We start from the raw sequence: 19,205 nt of genomic DNA on the forward strand, positions 1-19,205 counted from the left end.
GTCCTTCTATTCTGAGGCTGTGCTCTCGGGTCCTAGACTCCCCACTATAGGAAACATCCTGTCCACCTCCACTTTATCTAGGCCTTTTAATATTCAATAGGTTTCAGTGAGAGTCTTCCCCCCCCCGCCATTCTTCTAAACTACAGTGAGTACAGGTCCAGAGCTATCAAACACTTGTCACATGTTAATCCTTTCATTCCTGGGATCACTTTCATGAACCTCCACTGGATCCTCTCCTAAAGTGTTGAGTGTGGGATCTTCAGGCTGATGGTATAATGAGAAGCGGGATTGTGCCGATGGTGAGGGTCCTTAGTGACGGATGCTGTGCTGAGGCCCCAGCTGTTGAAGATGTCCTCGGTGGTGAGGGTTGCTGTGCTTGTGATGGAGCTGGCTGAGTTGACAACACCCGGCAAACCTTTTTGAATCCTTTGTATTGGAGTCTTCATACTGCAATGGAGCCATTCTAAGTGCTCTCCACCATTCATCTGTAGAAGTTTGCAAGAATCTTTGGTGATGTAAGACATAGAACAGAGCGGGCCCTATGGTCCATGATGTTGGGCCAATCTATATAAACATATTTCAAGATTAATCTAACTCTTGATCTACAGAACCTATAGCTCTCCAATTTTCTTACATCTGATTGGCTGCCTTAGAATCTTTTAATGTTCCTTTTGTGTCCACCTCTACCACCATCCACCACTTTGTATTATAAACTAAAAGACTTCCCTATAACATCTCCCCTAAACCTTCCTCCACTCGGATTAAACAGATGTCCTATGGTATTAGGCAAAAAAGTCTACTCTGCACCTCTCAATTTAATCAATTTATCAAACTGCCTCTCTTCCGAAGTTGCTCCAAAGAGAAATCTAGGTCACTCAATGTTTCCTCATAAGGCATGCTTTCTAATCCAGGCAACATCCTGATATATCTCCTCTGTACCCTCTCCAAAGCATCATGGAATCACAGAACACTACAGCACAGGAACAGGCCTGTTGGTCTATCTAGTCCATTCTGGACCATTAATCTGCTTACTCCCATTGACCTGCACCCTGACCACAGCCCTGCATGCCATAAGACATTGGAGCAGAATTAGGCCATTTGGCCCATCGAATCTGCTCTGCCATTTAATCATGGCTGATCCATTTATCCTCCTCCTCAGCCCCACTCCCCAGCCTTCTCCCCATAAACTTTGATGCCACGTCCAAACAGGAACCTATCAAGTTCTGCCTTAAATACACCCAATGACCTGACTTCCACAGCTGCCTGTGGTAATAAGTTCCACAAATTTACCACCCTCTGTTTTAAATGGACACCCCTCTATCCTGAGGCTGTGCTCTCTTGTCCTAGACTCCTCTACCATGGGAAACATCCTTTCCATATCTACCATGTAACCTTTGATGCCATGTCCAATCAAGAACCTGTCAATCTCTACTTTAAATACACCCAACGACCTGGCCTCCACAGCTGCATGTCGCAACAAATTTCACAAATTCACCACCTTTTGGCTAAAGAATTTTTTCTGCATCTCTGTTTTGAAAGGGCGCCCCTCTATCCTAAGGCTGTGCCCTCTTGTCCTGGACTCTCCCACCATGGGAAACATCCTTTCCACGTCTACTCTGTTTAGGCCTTTCAACATTTGAAAGGTTTCAGTGAGATCCCCCCCATCATTCATCTAAATTGCAGTTAGTACAGACCCACAGCCATCAATCATTCTTTGTATGATAACCCTTTCATTCCCAGAATCATCCTAGCAAACCTCCTCTGAACCCTCTCAAATGCTAGCACATCTTTTCTAAGATGAGGGGCCCAAAACTGTTCACAATATTCAAGATGAGGCTTCACCAGTACCTTATAAAGCCTCAGCATCACATCCCTGCACAAGGACTCCCAAGTCCCTTTGCATCTCATATTTTTGGATTTTCTCCCCGTTTAGAAAATAGTCTGCACATTTATTTCTACTCAAAGTGCATGACCATGCATTTTCCTACATTGTATTTAATTTAGATGACAGAATAGATGGCCTTGTTACCAAGTTTGCAGATGATACGAAGATTGGTGGAAGGGCAGATAGTGTTGAGGAAAGAGGCAGACTGCAGAAAGAATTAGATTAGTAGCTTGGGCAAGAAAGTGGCAAATACAGTGATATATAGTGTTAGAAGAAGCAGTCCCAACACTGACCCCTGCGGAACATCACTAGTCACTGACAGCCAACCAGACAAGGATCCTTCGATTCCCACTCGCTGCCTCCTGCCAATCAGCAAATCATGCCAGTAATACCATGGGTTCTTAACTTGGTAAGTAGCCTCATGTCTGGCACCTTGTCAAAGGCCTTATGAAAACCCAAATATACAACATTCACTGCATCCCCTTTATCTATCCTACTTATAGTCTGCTCAAAGAATTCCTGCAGGTGCAAGACCACGCTGACTTTGTCCTGTCTTGTCCTGTGTCACCAAATACTCCATAGCGTCATCCTTAACAATTGACTCTGACATCTTCCCAACCACTGAGCTCAGGCTAACAGGTCAATAATTTCTTTTCTGCTGTCATCCTCCTTTCTTAAAGAATGGAGTGATATTTGCAATTTTCCAGTCACCATGCTAGAGTCCAATGATTTTTGAAAGATCATTACTAAAGCCTCCATAATCTCTACCGCTACCTCTTTCAGAACCCTAGGGTGCAGTTCCTCTGGTCCGGGTGACTTATGTACCCTTAGGTCACTCAGCTTTTAGAGCTCCTTCTCCCTTGTAACAGTAACTGCACTCATTTCTCTTCCCTCATAACCTTCAACATCTGGCACACTGCTAGTGTTTTTCACAGTGAAGACTGATGCACAATATTCATTTAGTTCATCAGCCATCTCCTTGTCCCCCATTATTATTTATCCGGCCTTATTTTTTAGCAGTCCTATATCCACTCTCAACTCTCTTTTATTTTTTACATACTTGGGGAGAAGCTTTTACTGTCCACTTTGATATTGTTACCAGCTTGCTTTCATATTTCATCTTTTCCCTCCTAATGATTTGTTTAGTTGCTTTCTGTAGGGTTTTAAAAGCTTCCAAATCCTCTGTCTTTCCACTAATTTTTTTGCCTTGTATGCTGTCTGTTTTGCTTTTACATTAGCTTTGACATCCCTTGTCAGCCACAGTTGTACTATTTTGCCATTTAAGTATTTCTTTGCTTTTGGAATACATCTGTCCTGCACCTTCCTCATTTTTCCCCAAAACTTATGCCTTGCTGCTCTGCTGTCATCCCTGCCGACATCTCCTTCCAATTTACTTTGGCCAACTCCTCTCTCATGCCTCTGTAATTTCCTTTACTCCACTGAAATACTGCTATGTCAGACTTCACTTTCTCCCTATCAAATTTCAAGATGAACCCACTCATATTGTGATCACTGGTTCTTTTACCTTAAGCTCCCTAATCACCCCCGGTTCTTTGCATAACACCCAATGCAGTATAACTGATCCCCAAGTAGGCGCAATGACAAACTGCTCTAAACAGTCATCCCATAGGCATTCAACAAATTCACTCTCTTAAGATCCATTACCACCTCATTTTTCCAATTGACGTGCATGTTGAAATCTCCCATGACTGTCATAATATTGCCCTTTTGACACGCCTTTTCTATTTCTTGTTTTAATCCATGGTCCCCATCCTAGCTACTGTTGGGAGGCCTGTATATAACTGCCATCGGGGTCCTTTTACCCTTGCAGTTTCTCAACTGAATCCACAAGGATTCAACATCTTCCGATCCTATGTCACACCTTTCTACTGATTTGATGCCATTTATCAGCAGAGCCACACCACTCACTCTGCTACCTTCCTATCCTTCTGATACAATGTGTAACCTTGGACATACAGCTCCCAACTACAACCATCCTTCAACTACGATTCAGTGATGGTCACAACATCATTCCTGACAATCTGTAATAGTACCCCTCCCATCCATGTCCAAATTTCACTAACATATTAAAATCAAACTTTAATCCAGCACTTTTGTTGGCAGCTTGTTCAACACTTGCACCACCCTCTGAGTGAAGTTCCCCCAAATTGTGCAAAAACATAAAGAAATAATAATAAATAAACAATAAATATGGAGAACATGAGATGAAAAGTCCTTGAAAGTGAGTCCTTTGGTTATGGGAACATTTCAATGTTGGGGGCATACATTCAAGCTTCTGTTCTTAAATCCTCACCCAAAAGACCAGAACTCATTTGGGCCATCTTGTAATGGGTGCATAAAGTTCCATATTAAGCACTTAATAAAATTTCTTGTTATTGTTGTGAACATTCATAGCCTCTTACTGTATTTAGTTTATAGTTCTTTGTTGTTAAATAACGGGATCACAACATTGCATTTGCAGCATGTCAAGCTGGCAAATTGGATATTGTGGGTGCAATATATCTGGATGTTCAAAGCAAGCGTTTGATTACGTTGGTTTTATAAATGGGTGGTGAAGTGGAGATATATCTCTATCAAAGGAGGTTAAGGCGCTCCTTGCCTCCACTAGCCTGCATGTCACCCTTGTGCAAGATGTAGCACCTGCTTAGCCCCCGATCACGGTCACGTGAAACCATGGGAGCAGGTGGTGGATGGTCGTCTGAGCAGCCGGTACATATCACAAGTCCTGGTTATGCGACCACTGACACCAAGCAGACAATCTCTGATAATGGCTGAGGTCACCCATCTTGTAAAAACATTGCCCAAAAGAAGGCAATGGCAAACCAAGATTTGCCCAGAATAATCCTAGACCATGATGGCCCTTGTTATACAACCTGGCACAAGATGATGGTAGGTTTAAGCAGGTACAGTTGATGTCAGAGAAATGTATATAATATACATCCTGAAATTCTTTTTCATTGCGAGCCTCCACAAAAACAGGAGTGCCCCAAAGAATGAATGACAAATAAATGTTGGAAACCCAAAGCCTCCCCTCTCCCATGCACAAGTAGCAGCAAGGCAATGGCTCCACCTCCCCAACCACCAGCAAAAAAGCATTGGTGCCTTCCACCGAGCACTCAAGCATGCAGCAAAGACACAGACTTGGTACCCCAAAGACTACTCGTTCACCTGGTAATTCAACATACTACGGGGTCTCTCTCTCCCTAATGAGGGAAAAAAAGGTGTCCCCATTTCATAGCAAAAGGGGAGACATAACAAACAACTGATGTTAAAAGCTGCTGATTTGATGTTAAAAGTCTGTTGCGTCGCTTTTTCTGAGCTCTGCGCCCGGAGAGCTTAGGTCTCTGGACACACAGCCCACGGCAGCTAACCAGCTGCTCCCGATGCTCCGTGTTCTCCTGCGACACCTCAGTCAAGGGCACAGACCTTGAATCAGCCCTTCTCCAGAGCCGCAAAAATCCAGCACCTGAAGGCATTCTAGTCTTCCAGGCCGTGTCCTTGGGATGTCAAAAAGCGTCTGGTCGTGAGACCCTGAGAGTGGTTTCCGTTACTGTAAAGAAATGATGAGTTATATAAAACAAATGCTCTTGATGCTGCAGGTCATGCATTAGTGTAACTAGAACTTTGGTTAAGTCCAAAAAAAGAACAAGAATAAAGGTGATGTCCCCAGTTGCCAGGCTGTCCTCAGAGATCTGGTAGACGGATCAGTGCTTGGTTTGTAGCTCGTTGCATTTTGTAAATGGCGGTGCATATTTAAAATTTCATGATTATTTAATGTAATTTCCTGTACACAAGTGTAAGAACAAGGTAATTGTTACTATGGATCTGATGCATGCAAAAAACTCTCAAAAGATAGATGACACAATAATAAAAGCTACCATAAATATACATAAGATGTATGTATTATGGATAGATTGATTATATGTCTATCAAGTTACACCAGGTTAAGTTTACTGCTGCTGCACAAATTGCGAAGATTACTGTCTCTGCAACAAGATGTTGAACCAAAGGAAGTGATTTTGGGATTGAAAGGCTTATCGTATGAGGAGTGATTGATGGCTCTGGGCCTGTGCTCACTGGAATTCAGAAGAATGAGGGGGGAATCTCATTGAAACCTATCAAATGTTGAAAGGCGGAAATAGAGTGGGTGTGGAGAAGTTGTTTTCTTTGGGGGAGTGTAAGACTAGCGGGCACAGCCTCGGAATGGAGGGATGTCCTCTTAGAAAGGAGATGAAGAGGAATTTCTTTAGCCAGAGAGTGGTGAATCTGTGGAATTTGTTGCCCCAGATGGCTGTGGCGGCCAAGTCATTAGGTATATTTAAGGCAGAGTTGATAGATTCTTGATTAGTTGGGGCATGAAGGCATACGGGCAGATGGCAGGAGGTTGGGCTGAGAGGGAAATTGATTGACCATGATGGAGTGGCAGGGCAGGCTCAATTGGCGAAATGGCCTAATTCTGCTTCTTTATCTTATGGCCTTGTGTAGACGGACAGGCTACATGGTGTCCAATAAATGTCCCAGAGGAAATTGGGTGTGGGAAAAGGTAAATTTACTTGTCTTATAATAAAAAGCAGAATAGGAATTTTCTTTGCAGGTAAAATTTGTGATTGCAGTTAAGTTATAATTAAGTTGAAATTGCAGATGCATGTGAGCCTTGGAAAAGGTACGGTATAAGTTCACTAGATGATTTCTGAGGTGGAGGTGTTCTCTGGGGACGCATTGAAGAGAATAGTGCTGAACACCGTAGAGTTTAGATAATTACGTTGAAACATGCGAAGTTCTGAGATGAATTGGCAGGTACAATATAAATATTCCCTTAAACTGAGCATCTAGAATAATAAGTGTGGTCTCTGGATGGTATTAAAATACTTGAGAGGAGGAGTTTTTGATTGTGAATCGTCAATATTTATCCTAGAAGGCTGGAATTTCAGCCATTGGGTGCATTCAAGGATAGCCTAGTAGGTATAGGACTGAAAAGGATTTGTGCAATATATGAATTTTGTGGGATGTTGACTCTAGGTAGTGGATCTACCCTAATCTTTCTGAATCCCAGGGAAACCTGAGGGACTCTGTTCCTTCCTTATTATCTTCTCAAACATCCATTAGCAATTCCAGAGCAGCTGTATCATATGTAGAGTGAAAATCAGCAGCTTAGCTTTATTTGAAATGCTGGTTTGCATTGAGAGCTTTATAGCATTGCATCCTCTTTTCCACCAGATACATGGCTCCAGAGGTTCTCGATGATTCCATAAACATGAAACATTTTGAGTCGTTTAAAAGAGCAGATATCTATGCCATGGGCTTAGTATTTTGGGAAATAGCACGAAGATGTTCAGTTGGTGGTAAGTAATGTCCAACTTGTCCTGACGTTTAGGGTAGAGATTTTGTTTTATTCTGATTCTCTGCATGTGCAATTCTGACTGGTTGCTGAAATAGATATTTACATTTTTTCATCTTGATGACCACTTTGAGTTATGTTGTGGAAAACTTACTGATTTGCCACTTTTCTGGTGTACAAGTGATTATAATTTTAGCAAGATAACTACAGTGCAGCCCAGATTCTTGATTAGTCTCTTAATACTTGTGATATTCTCGTTTGTCTTTTATTTTCATGTATTTATGAATTGTGAAACACAGATCTTTAAGTTCCATGTGGCCTTGTTTTAGGTATTCATGAGGACTATCAGCTACCTTACTATGACCTAGTACCTTCAGACCCTTCGATTGAGGAAATGAGGAAAGTGGTGTGTGAGCAGAAACTAAGGCCAAACATTCCTAACCGATGGCAAAGTTGTGAGGTAACCCAACTTGTAAATGTAAATTATTTATGTTTAAGATCCATCATAATGGTATGTGGTTAGAACATTCCATTGATAAAAGATCTTAACTAGCTTCAGTTCTTCTGCCTTATTCCTGTAGTATCCCTCTTTTGTGCATTAAGTTTGTACAATTGGAGTTCATATCTAAATTATTCTCTCTCTCAAATCAACGGTAGCTGTTTGTTGTTAGTCTGAAAAGGTATTATTCTCCAGAAGAGGGGTCTCAGTCCGAAATGTGGACTACTTTTCCTCTCTGTTGATGCTGCCTCACCAGTTGACCTCAGGTTTTTGTGTGTGTTGCTTTAGTATTATTCTCAATCTTTAATTTGTGTATTTGTGCACAGAAATTTGAACCAAAGATCATTGGTGTTCAAAAGTGTAGTTCATGGATATTGTGATCGATGCTGTACTGAAGCAGTTTGTTTTTACTCAAAGAATTTTCACTCTAATGTTAAAACAGCATTAGCAGAAAGAAAGATGTGTCTGCCTGCTATCCTAGTCCCACAAAGGTGTTATGGCCTTCCCCACTAGCTGTAACTAAGTTATTTTCCAAATGGTTGAAATGTTAATTGCAGGGATAAAGAATGTTTTTGAGGAAAGCCCCTAGAGCACCCTGGGGTGTTGGTAGAGGCAGACACGTTGGGCACGTTTAAGAGACTCTTTGCTCATGAATGCAAGGAAAGGGTTAGATTGAATAGGTTAAAAATTTGGCACAGCATTGGGCTGAAGGACCTGAACTGTGCTGTAATATTCTATCTTCTAGGTAAATGGTGGAGTGTAGCTCCAAGGTGGGTATGCTAAGGCTGGGATTAATAATCTTGGACAGGCATTCAAATTCAACGACAGCAGTTCAGAGAACTAATGCAAAGGAGTCTCCAGGTTTCAGGCGTTCAGCTCAGGGCTAACAACCCTGAGCAAAACAGGATAAAACAAAACTATGACAAAAACAGCAATGAAAAATCCTATATCTGAGTGAGACGGTATTCCTGAGTCTCCACCCCCTGCAACTTGCATGACTGACAGTGACTGACATGATGAAGGAAGCCCTGAACACCACCAGAGATGGAGGACCTTTGTTAAACTGTTGGCATTTAGGGCAGCAGTGGTCTGTAGGTGATGCAAAGGAAAGAGGACATGCTTGGTTATCTTTGGCATGTTTACTGGTTGTCGTGGTACCCATCCAAAACAGTTACAGCAGTACAAAGTGGTGCTTCTTAGAAACATAGAAAATAGGTGCAGGAGTAGCCCATTCAGCCCCTCGAGCCTGCACCGCCATTCAGTATGATCATGGCTGATCATCCAACTCAGAACCCTGTACCAGCCTTCCCCCCCACACCCCCTGATCTCTTTAGCCACAGGGGCCATATCTAACTCCCTCTTAAATATAGCCAATGAACTGGCCTCAACTGTTTCCTGTGGCAGAGGATTCCACAGATTCACCACTCTCTGTGTGAAGAAGTTTTTCCTAATCTCGGTCCTAAAAGGCTTCCCCTTTATCCTCAAACTGTGACCCCTCGTTCTGGACTTCCCCAACATCAGGAATAATCTTCCAACATCTAGCCTGTCCAATCCCTTTAGAATTTTATACATTTCAATAAGATCCCCCTCAATCTTCTAAATTCCAGAGAATACAAGCCTAGTCGATCCAGTCTTTCATCATATGAAAGTCCTGCCATCCCAGGAATCAATCTGGTGAACCTTCTTTGTACTCCCTCTATGGCAAGAATGTCTTTCTTCAGATTAGGGGACCAAAACTGCACACAATGCTCCAGGTGTGGTCTCACCAAGGCCTTGTACAACTGCAGTAGTACCTCCCTGCTCCTGTACTCGAATCCTCTTGCTATGAATGCCAGCACACCATTCGCCTTTTTCACTGCCTGCTGTACCTGCATGCCCACTTTCAATGACTGGAGTACAATGACACCTAGGTCTCGTTGCATCTCCCCTTTTCCTAATCAGCCACCATTCAGATAATAATCTGTTTCCCTGTTCTTGCCACCAAAGTGGATAACCTCTCAATTATCCATTTATTCTTGTAGGGCAAGGGTTCCCAATCTTTTTCAATGCCATGGACCTCTCCCATTGACTGTTGTAGAGGCAAAATGCTGTCCTTCACGTTTGATGGTGCCCATCATGTACATTCATAGTAAATCAGATAAATTTGGAGAAGATTTTGGAGTTCCTACATCTGGATCCTATGCATTCTGTGGCCAACAGCAGCAGTACCACATACTCAGTCTGTAACCTCTTGGTCTGGCATGCCCACTCTGCTGTCACCATTGGGCATTTGATCAATCCTTCGAGCATGTAGAGACCTACAGAAGGCAATAGATGTTCTCTTCAGAATAAGGTGCTAACAAGTAGAGATCAGCATACTATAGGTAAGCTAGATAATCCCATTAACTGCATTTCTCTCACACCTTGTCCTTTAGTAAAAGAAGGCATCACATCCTCTGTCTCTGTTATGGTGGAGTCACTGAGTGCAAAGGCATAGCTTAAAGTGTGTAAAGTCTGCAGGTCTGTCCCCTGTTGTCATAGAAGCCAATCAGCAATCAGTTTGGTTTATTGCTCGTGATAGCAAGATACTCCTTTGTATACTAGATTTTTAAAAAAACAGAATGGGTAATGTAACCAAGTAACAATTATAGCACAGAAACAGGCCATCTCGGCCCTTCTAGTCTGTGCCGAACACTTACTCTCACCTAGTCCCACCGACCTGCACACAGCACATAACCCTCCATTCCTTTCCTGTCCATATAGCTATCCAATTTTACTTTAAATGACAACATCAAACCTGCCTCAACCACTTCTGCTGGAAGCTCGTTCCACACAGCTACCACTCTCTGAATAAAGAAGTTCCCCCTCATGTTACCCCTAAACTTTTGCCCCCTAACTCTCAACTCATGTCCTCTTGTTTGAATCTCCCCTACTGTCAGTGGAAAAAGCCTAGCCACGTCGACTCTATCTGTCCCCCTCATAATTTTAAATACCTCTTTTAAGTCCCCCCTCAACCTTCTACGCTCCAAAGAATAAAGACCCAACTTGTTCAACCTTTCTCTGTAACTAAGGTGCTGAAATCCAGGTAACATTCTAGTAAATCTCCTCTGTACTCTCTCTATTTTGTTGACATCTTTCTTATAATTTGGTGACCAGACTGTACACAATACTCCAAATTTGGCCTTACCAATGCCTTGTACAATTTTAACATACACCCCAACTCCTATACTCAATGCTCTGTTTTATAAAGGCCAGCATACCAAAAGCTTTCTTCACCACCCTATCCACATGAGATTGCACCTTCAGGGAACTATGCACCATTATTCCTAGATCCCTCTGTTCTACTGCATTCTTCAATGCCCTACCATTTACCATGTATGTCCTATTTTGATTAGTCCTACCAAAATGTAGCACCTCACATTTATCAGCATTAAACTCCATCTGCCATCTTACAGCCCACTCTTCTAACTGGCCTAAATCTCTCTGCAAGCTTTGAAAAACTACTTCATTATCCACAACTCCACCTATCTTAGTATCATCTGTATACTTACTATTCCAATTTACCATCCCATCATCCAGATCATTAATGTATATGACAAACAACATTGGACTCAGTACAGATCCCCGAGGCACACCACTAGTCACCGGCCTCCAATCTGACGAACAGTTATTCACCACTACTCTCTAGCATCTCCCATCCAGTCACTGCTGAATCCATTTTACTACTTCAATATTAATACCTAACGACTGAACCTTCCTAACTAACCTTCTGTGTGGAACCTTGTCAAAGGCCTTACTGAAGTCCATATAGACAACATCCACTGCTTTACCCTCGTCAACTTTCCTAGTAACCTCTTCAAAAAATTCAATAAGATTTGTCAAGCACGCTCAAATCCATGTTGACTGTTCCTAATCAGACCCTGTCTATCCAGATAATTATATATACCTTCTCTAAGAATACTTTCCATCAATTTACCCACCACTGACGTCAAACTCACAGGCTGATAATTACCAGGTTTACTCTTAAGACCCTTTTTAAACAATGGAACAACATGAGCAATACACCATTCCTCCGGCACCATCCCGTTTCTAATGACATTTGAAATATTTCTGTCAGAGCCCCTGCTATTTCTACACTAACATCCCTCAAGGTCCTAGGGAATATCCTGTCAGGACCCGGAGACTTATCCACTTTTATATTCCTTAAAAGCGCCAGTATTTCCTCTTCTTTAATCATCATAGTTTCCATAACTTCCCTACCTGTTTCCCTTACCTTACACAATTCAATATCCTTCTGCTTAGTGAATACCGAAGAAAATAAATTGTTCAGAATCTCCCTCATCTCTTTTGGTTCCACACATAGCTGTCCACTGTGATTTTCTAAGGGACCAATTTTATCCCTCACTATCCTTTTGCTATTAATATAACTGTAGAAACCTTTTGGATTTATTTTCACCCTACTTGCCAAATCAGCCTCGTAACCTTTAGCTTTTCTAATTTCTTAAGATTCTTTTTACATTCTTTATATTCCTCGAACACCTCATTTACTCCATGCTGCCTATATTTATTGTAGATATCTCTCTCTTCTGGAACCAAGTTTCCAATATCCCTTGTTGAAGATGTGCAACACACAAAATGCTGGAGGACCTCAGCAGGTCAGGCAGCACCTGTGGACAAAAATACAGTCGATGTTTCAGCCTGAGACCCTTCATCTTGGCCCGAAACAGCGACTGTATCTTTTCCCATAGATGCTGCCTGACCTGCTGAGTTCCTCCAGCATTTTGTGTGTGTTGCTTGAATTTCCAGCCTCTGCAGATTTTCTCTTGTTGATGTTGAAGACGTGCTCTGGCCAAGTTTATTCCATTAGAGTTGCAGCTTTGGCAATTACCTGACAATGTGGAAAGCTACCCAGCTGTCTTGTGCCCAGAGCAGAACAAATCCAACTGGTTAATTAGTACTAGTCATCAGCAACTTTCTTAGCTAATGAAGCCCTTGCTGCCTGCAAGTACCGAGAGCTGGAGAACATCCAGGCTGGGGCTGTTAAGTGGCAAGTATTATTTGCAACACAAACTCAAGTATCAAGCAGTGACCAGAACTTCACTCGATCAGTCAGTTAATAACTGTGAACAAAAGCAGGGCAGAGGCAACATTCTGTGATGCCTCGAACTACAGTACTTCCTTGTGCCAAATTTAAGTGCCTTCACAGAAATCAATAGTGTTATCTTCACTTTTTATACATGTGGTACCTGGTTATTTCTGATACCCTATTAAGGCAAGTATCGAGTAGTTATTGAGCTTAGCATTTGCAGATCGCAGGATTTTCTTTAAACAGGACCTTGAAGCTGTTTGCATGAGTTCGGTTCATTGAATCAATAGATGCTCTTTAAACCCTATTCAGGAATACTTTAGACAATACATTAATTGTAAATTTGAAACCAAATTCAACATAAAATGGTCATCTAATAGTCATAGAGTTACAACACAGAAATAGGCCTTTTGGCCCATCTCGTTTGTGCCGAACCACTTAAACTGCTTTCTTTCATTGATCTTCATTGAGATCAAAGCCCTCCATACCCTTACCATTCATATACCTATTCAAACTTCTCTTAAGCATTTAAATCAAAATTGCATGCACGGCTTGTGCTGGCAGTTTGATCTACATGCTCACAACCCTCTGAATGAAGAAGTTCCCGGCCTTGTTCCCCAGACTTTTCACCTTTCACCCTTAACCCATGACCTCTTGCTGTAGTCCCATCCAACCCCAGTGGAAAAAGCCTGCTTGTATTTACCCTGTCTATACTTCTCATAGTTTTACCTGAAATAAGAATTTCCTGAATGAGTGACGTGGTAGTGTGGCGGTTAGCGTGACACAATTACAGCACCAGCCACCCGGGTTCAATTCTGTCTGTCTGTGAGGAGCTTTCCCATTCTCCCTGTGACTGCACGGGTTTCCTACAGGTGCTCTAGTTCGCTCCCATGTTTCAAAGATGTTGGGGTTAGTTGGTCACAAGGGTGTAATTGGGCTGGAAGGGGCTGTTACTGTGCTGTTTCTCTAAATAAAAACAAAAACAATCAACACAATGTTAAAATTGGTTTAAGTCAAATAGTACTTAGCCTTTTTGCTTATTTCTAATCCTTGGATATTTATTCATCTTGCAGGCTGGGGCATCTATTAGGACTTTGGCGGTGTGGTAGAGGGAAGACGGGAGAGTAAACATAGTTCCCCTTGTTAGATCAGATTTGAAAACAAAGTCCTGTTCTTTTAAAACAAGTCTGAAGAAATTTAGTGAAGCCATACCATATAGTAGCTTCCTTGTGATTAGTACTTCTGTTTATGCAAAAATAGAGGCACCCTAACATCAGAATGCTACGCTAAATTGTAAAACTTTTGTCATGTAAAGCAACCAAGTACCTTAAGTTTTCCTGTAATCAAACTAAAAGGCCACTGAAAGTCCATATTTTATTTCTACACTACACTAATGCTTGAAAATTAGTGCAGGGAAATACCTGATGAAATCCAGATTTATGAAATTTCAAAGTAAACTTATTAAAGTACGTATGTCACCATATACAACCCTGGGATTCTTTATTTTGTGTGGGTACGGTCATTAAATCCAATAACCATAGTGGAATCAATGAAAGACCACACTTAACAGGGCGAACAAACAACCAATGTGCAAAACACAACAAGCTGCAAATACAAAAAGAACAGGAAAAAAGTAATGATAATTAATTAATCAATGAATCAATTGATAAATATTGAGAACATGAGGTGAGTCCGTGAAAGTGAGTCCATAGGTTGTGGGAGCATTTCAATGATGGGGAAAGTGAAGTTATTCCCTTTGGTTCAAGGGCCTGACGGTTGAGGGGTAATAACTGTTCCTGAACCTGGTGGTGTGGGTCCTGAGGCTCCTTTACCTCATTCCCGATGGCAGCAATGAGAAGAGAACATAACCCCAACTCTCTGTGTAGATGTGCTCAGTGGTGGAGTGTAGCTACTTAGTGTGAACTCCTAATTAAAAGTTTAAATCCAATTTCATGTATTATGTGACAGGAATATTTTTAAACCTGTAGATGTGTAACTTATTCTCCTTGCAGTACAGTAGTGTAGTGTAGTGGTTGGTGGTTTATACTACCAGCACGCACTGATCAGGGTTCAAATCCCACAACTGTCAGGAACTTGTACATTCTCCCGGTGATCACAAGGGTTTCTTCCAGGTACTCTATTTTTGTCCCACCTTTCGAAGATGTACAGGTAGGGTTAGTTGTGGGCATGTTGTGTTGATACCAGAAGTGTGGCAACACTTGCAGGCTGCCCTCAACTCAATCCTCACTGATTTGATTTGACACAAATGACACATTTCACTCTATTTCTACATGCAAATTCTATTTCCATTTTCCAAGCCCTGTGCCCAAAGAACTCAGGCCTCTAGGCACACAGCCAGCAGCCAGCTTGCTGCTTTCAATCTTCTGTCGCACACAACACACCGATTCCCAGCAGAGGCACTGACCTCGAGTCCACCCACCTCCAGAGCCACGAAATCCCGGAACTCCGAAGGCGCGCTGATCTTCTAGGCTGCATCCTTGGTATATCGGATAACGGCCAGTCTTGAGACCTTGAGAGCGGGTTCCATTCCCACAAAGGGCTGAAGTCAGCATGTAACTCCAGGTCAAGGTCTTCAAAAGAACCCTGTAAGGATAGAGATATTAAGGATGGAAATGGAGCTGTTTCTGAAGATGCAAGCAAAGGAGACGCCGTTAAGCACCGTTGTCTCCTAAGCTCCAGCTGGGCCAGTTCAGTTTCTTACCGAGGTAAAGATGTTAAAGGAAACTCTGGTAACATCAAAGGGAGATGATTAACCTGACTTTTAATGCAACATAGATTTTACTTGCCACGTGTTAGTTCTCAGGATTAAATGTAGTCAAATTTGCTGAAGTGGATTTGCTTACTGGATATGCTATATACAATGTAGTCTCCACCCTCTAGAGCCCTGTCAATCTACGTTTGTTTTCTGAACAATTCATTGAAGTTGCAGTTAGCTTTGTAGTTGGGGAAATCAGAACATGCATAAAACACCTGTTCCCAGTTCTGTTACAAGCCAAGAGAAAATCTGCCGATGCTGGAAATTACTTTGATTCTGTTAGATAGTTTAGGGCCTTTACTTGGAAACAGGACCTCCCTTTTGCAAAAACTCATCCAGGAACTTACCTGGAATCTTTCAAGTGCACCATGTAATTAATGCCCCTGCAGGTACTGCAGCAAATAAAGGGGAAGAACAACTTCACCTGTCACCATTCCTAGTCCACATAAATTTCTACTATTAACATTAGCTATATACTCTGGCATACAAAAGTTTGGGCGCCCCTGGTCAAAATTTATGTTACTGTGAATAGCTAGGCGAGTAAAAGATGAACTGATTTCCAAAAGGCATAAAGTTAAAGATGAAACATTTCTTTAATATTTTAAGCAAGAAAACTTTTTTATTTCCATCTTCTACAGTTTCAAAATAACAAAAAAGGAAAAGGGCCCAAAGCAAATGTTTGGGCACCCTGCATGGTCAGTATTTAGTAACATCCCCTTTGGCAAGTATCACAGCTTGTAAACGCTTTTTGTAGCCAGCTAAGAGTCTTAGCTGAGGATGTTCTATGAGTCTGTGGTGGCCAGTGCTATCATGTTTGCTGTTGTGTGCTGAGGCAGCAGGCTGAGGGTAGCAGATACCAACAGAATCAACAAACTCATTCGTAAGGCCAGTGATGTTGTAGGGATGGAACTGGACTCTCTCACAGTGGTGTCTGAAAAGAGGATGCTGTCTAAGTTGCATGCCATCTTGGTCAATGTCTCCCATCCACTACATAATGTACTGGGTGGGCACAGGAGTACATTCAGCCAGAGACTCATTCCTCCGTGGTGCAGCACTGAGCGTCATAGGAAGTCATTCCTGCCTGTGGCCATCAAACTTTACAACTCCTCCCTTGGAGGGTTGGACACCCTGAGCCAATAGGCTGGTCCTGGACTTATTTCATAATTTACTGGCGTAATTTACATATTACTATTTAACTATTTATGGTTCTATTACTATTTATTATTTATGGTGCAACTGTAACGAAAACCAATTTCCCCCGGGATCAATAAAGTATGACTATTCAATTGTTGTTTGGGGGATTTTTGCCCATTCTTCCTTGCAAAAGGCTTCTAGTTCTGTGAGATTCTTGGGTCTTCTTGCATACACTGCTCTTTTGGATTCAAAATTGGCTGGCTGACAGAAAACAAAGAGTAGTGATTAACGGGTCCCTTTCGGAATGGCAGGCGATGACCAGTCGGGTACCGCAGGGTTCAGTGCTGGGACCGCAGCTGTTTACAATATATACTAATGATTTAGATGAGGGAATTTAAAGTAACATTAGCAAATTTGCCGATGACACAAAACTGGGTGGCAGTGTGAAATGTGAGGAGGATGTTATGAGAATGCAGGGTGACTTGGACAGGCTGGGTGAGTGAGCAGATGCATGGCAGATGCAGTTTAATGTGGATAAATGTGAGGATATCCACTTTGGTGGTAAGAACGGGAAGGCAGATTATTATCTAAATGGAGTCAAGTTAGGAAAAGGGGAAGCACAACGAGATCTAGGTGTTCTTGTACATCAATCACTGAAAGCAAGCATGCAAGTACAGCAGGCAGTGAAGAAAGCTAATGGCATGCTGGCCTACATAACAAGGGGAATTGAGTATTAGAGCAAAGAGGTCCTTTTGCAGCTGTACAGGGCCCTGGTGAGACCACACCTGGAGTACTGTGTGTAGTTTTGGTCTCCAAATTTGAGGAAGGAAATTCTTGCTATTGAGGGAGTGCAGTGTAGGTTCACAAGGTTAATTCCCGGGATGGTGGGACTGTCATATGTTGAAAGATTGGAGCGACTGGGCTTGTATACTCTGGAATTTAGAAGGCTGAGAGGGGATTTTATTGAGACATATAAGATTATTAAGGGATTGGACACACTGGAGGCAGGAAGCATGTTCCCGCTGACGGGCGAGTCTAGAACCAGAGGCCACAGTTTAAGAATTAGGGGTAGGCCATTTAGAACGGAGTTGAGGAAAACCTTTTTCACCCAGAGAGTGGTGGATATATGGAATGCTCTGCCCCAGAAGGCTGTGGAGGCCAAGTCTCTGGATGCTTTCAAGAAAGAGATGGATAGAGCTCTTAAAGATAGCGGAATCAAAGGTTATGGGGATAAGGCAGGAACTGAATACTGATTGTGGATGATCAGCCATGATCACAGTGAATGGCGGTGCTGGCTCGAAGGGCCGAATGGCCTACTCCTGCACCTATTGTCTATCCGCAGATTTTCGATGGTGTTTAGGTCAGGGGATTTTGAGGACCATGGCAAAACCTTCAGCTTGAGCCTCTTGAGGTAGTCCATTGTGGATTTCAAGGTGTATTTAGGTTCATTATCCTGTTGTAGAAGCCATCCTCTTTTCATCTTCGGCTTTTTTACAGACGGTGTGATGATTGCTTCCAGAATTTGCTATATTTAATTGAATTCATTCTTCCCTCTACCAGTGAAATGTTCCCTGTGCCACTGGCTGCAACACAAGCCCAAAGCATGATCGATCCACCCCTGTGCTTAACAGTTGGAGAGGTGTTCTTTTCATGAAATTCTGCACCCTTTTTTCTCTAAATATACCTTTGCTTATTGCAGCCAAAAAGTTATCTTTTAACTTCATCAGTCCACAGGACTTGTTTCCAAAATACATCAGGCTTGTTTAGATGTTTCTTTGAACCTTTTGAATAGAACTTTATGTGCCAAGTTGTATGATGTAGGCAATCGTGGTCTTTCCATGACCATGATTGTTCTTGGCAAATGTTTCTACAGAAGTGGTTTGTCATTGGCGCCTTCTGGGCAGTGTGTCTTTACAAGATGGTGACCCCAGCCATTATCAATACTCTTCAGAAATTGTCTGCCTGGTGTTGGTGGCTGCATAACCAGGGCTTGTGATATGCCCTAGCTGCTCATACGACCATCCACCACCTGCTCCCATGGCTTCACGTGATCCTGATCGGGGGACTAAGCAGGTGCTACACCTTGCGTAAGGGTGACCTGCAGGCCAGTGGAGAGAAGGAGCACCTTACAGCTCCTTTGGTAGAGAAGTTGCTCCACCCCGTCACCCAGAATTAAAAGTATCCCTGTCAAATGTAAGAATTAATAGCTCTATCTTGCTTCTGAACCTTGCATTAATTTTCTCCTCAGGTTTGGTTGTGTTCTGAAGAAACTTTGTGCTTCAAGTCTAATAATTATGGACCACATTTCAAGCAGACTTGAAGCTTTAGTTTCAAAACAAGGCAGCTTTATTCTCAATCTTGGCTTTGATACTTGGCAAGTATCAATTTGATACATTAAAGTTCTCTGCTTTTAGACAGATAAGCCAAAGATTAAAAAGATTTTAAAAATCCTTGTCGATGTATGCCTAGTTTTCCCAAAACACAGAA

At 42.2% G+C, this 19,205-nt stretch overlaps 1 protein-coding gene across 2 annotated transcripts in view; it reads left to right on the plus strand.

The window, feature by feature from the left end:
* The window catches only part of tgfbr1b (transforming growth factor, beta receptor 1 b), a 97,095-nt gene that overhangs the window by 71,313 nt on the left and 6,577 nt on the right, over positions 1-19,205 (plus strand). For both annotated transcript variants that reach the window (XM_072252040.1, XM_072252050.1), the window contains exons 7-8: positions 7,124-7,248; positions 7,574-7,704. In XM_072252040.1, the coding sequence (XP_072108141.1) occupies positions 7,124-7,248; positions 7,574-7,704 (256 nt within the window). The remainder of the gene's footprint in view (positions 1-7,123; positions 7,249-7,573; positions 7,705-19,205) is intronic.

Source organism: Mobula birostris, chromosome 1 (assembly GCF_030028105.1).
Source record: "Mobula birostris isolate sMobBir1 chromosome 1, sMobBir1.hap1, whole genome shotgun sequence".
NCBI classification, from domain to species: Eukaryota; Metazoa; Chordata; class Chondrichthyes; order Myliobatiformes; family Myliobatidae; genus Mobula; species Mobula birostris.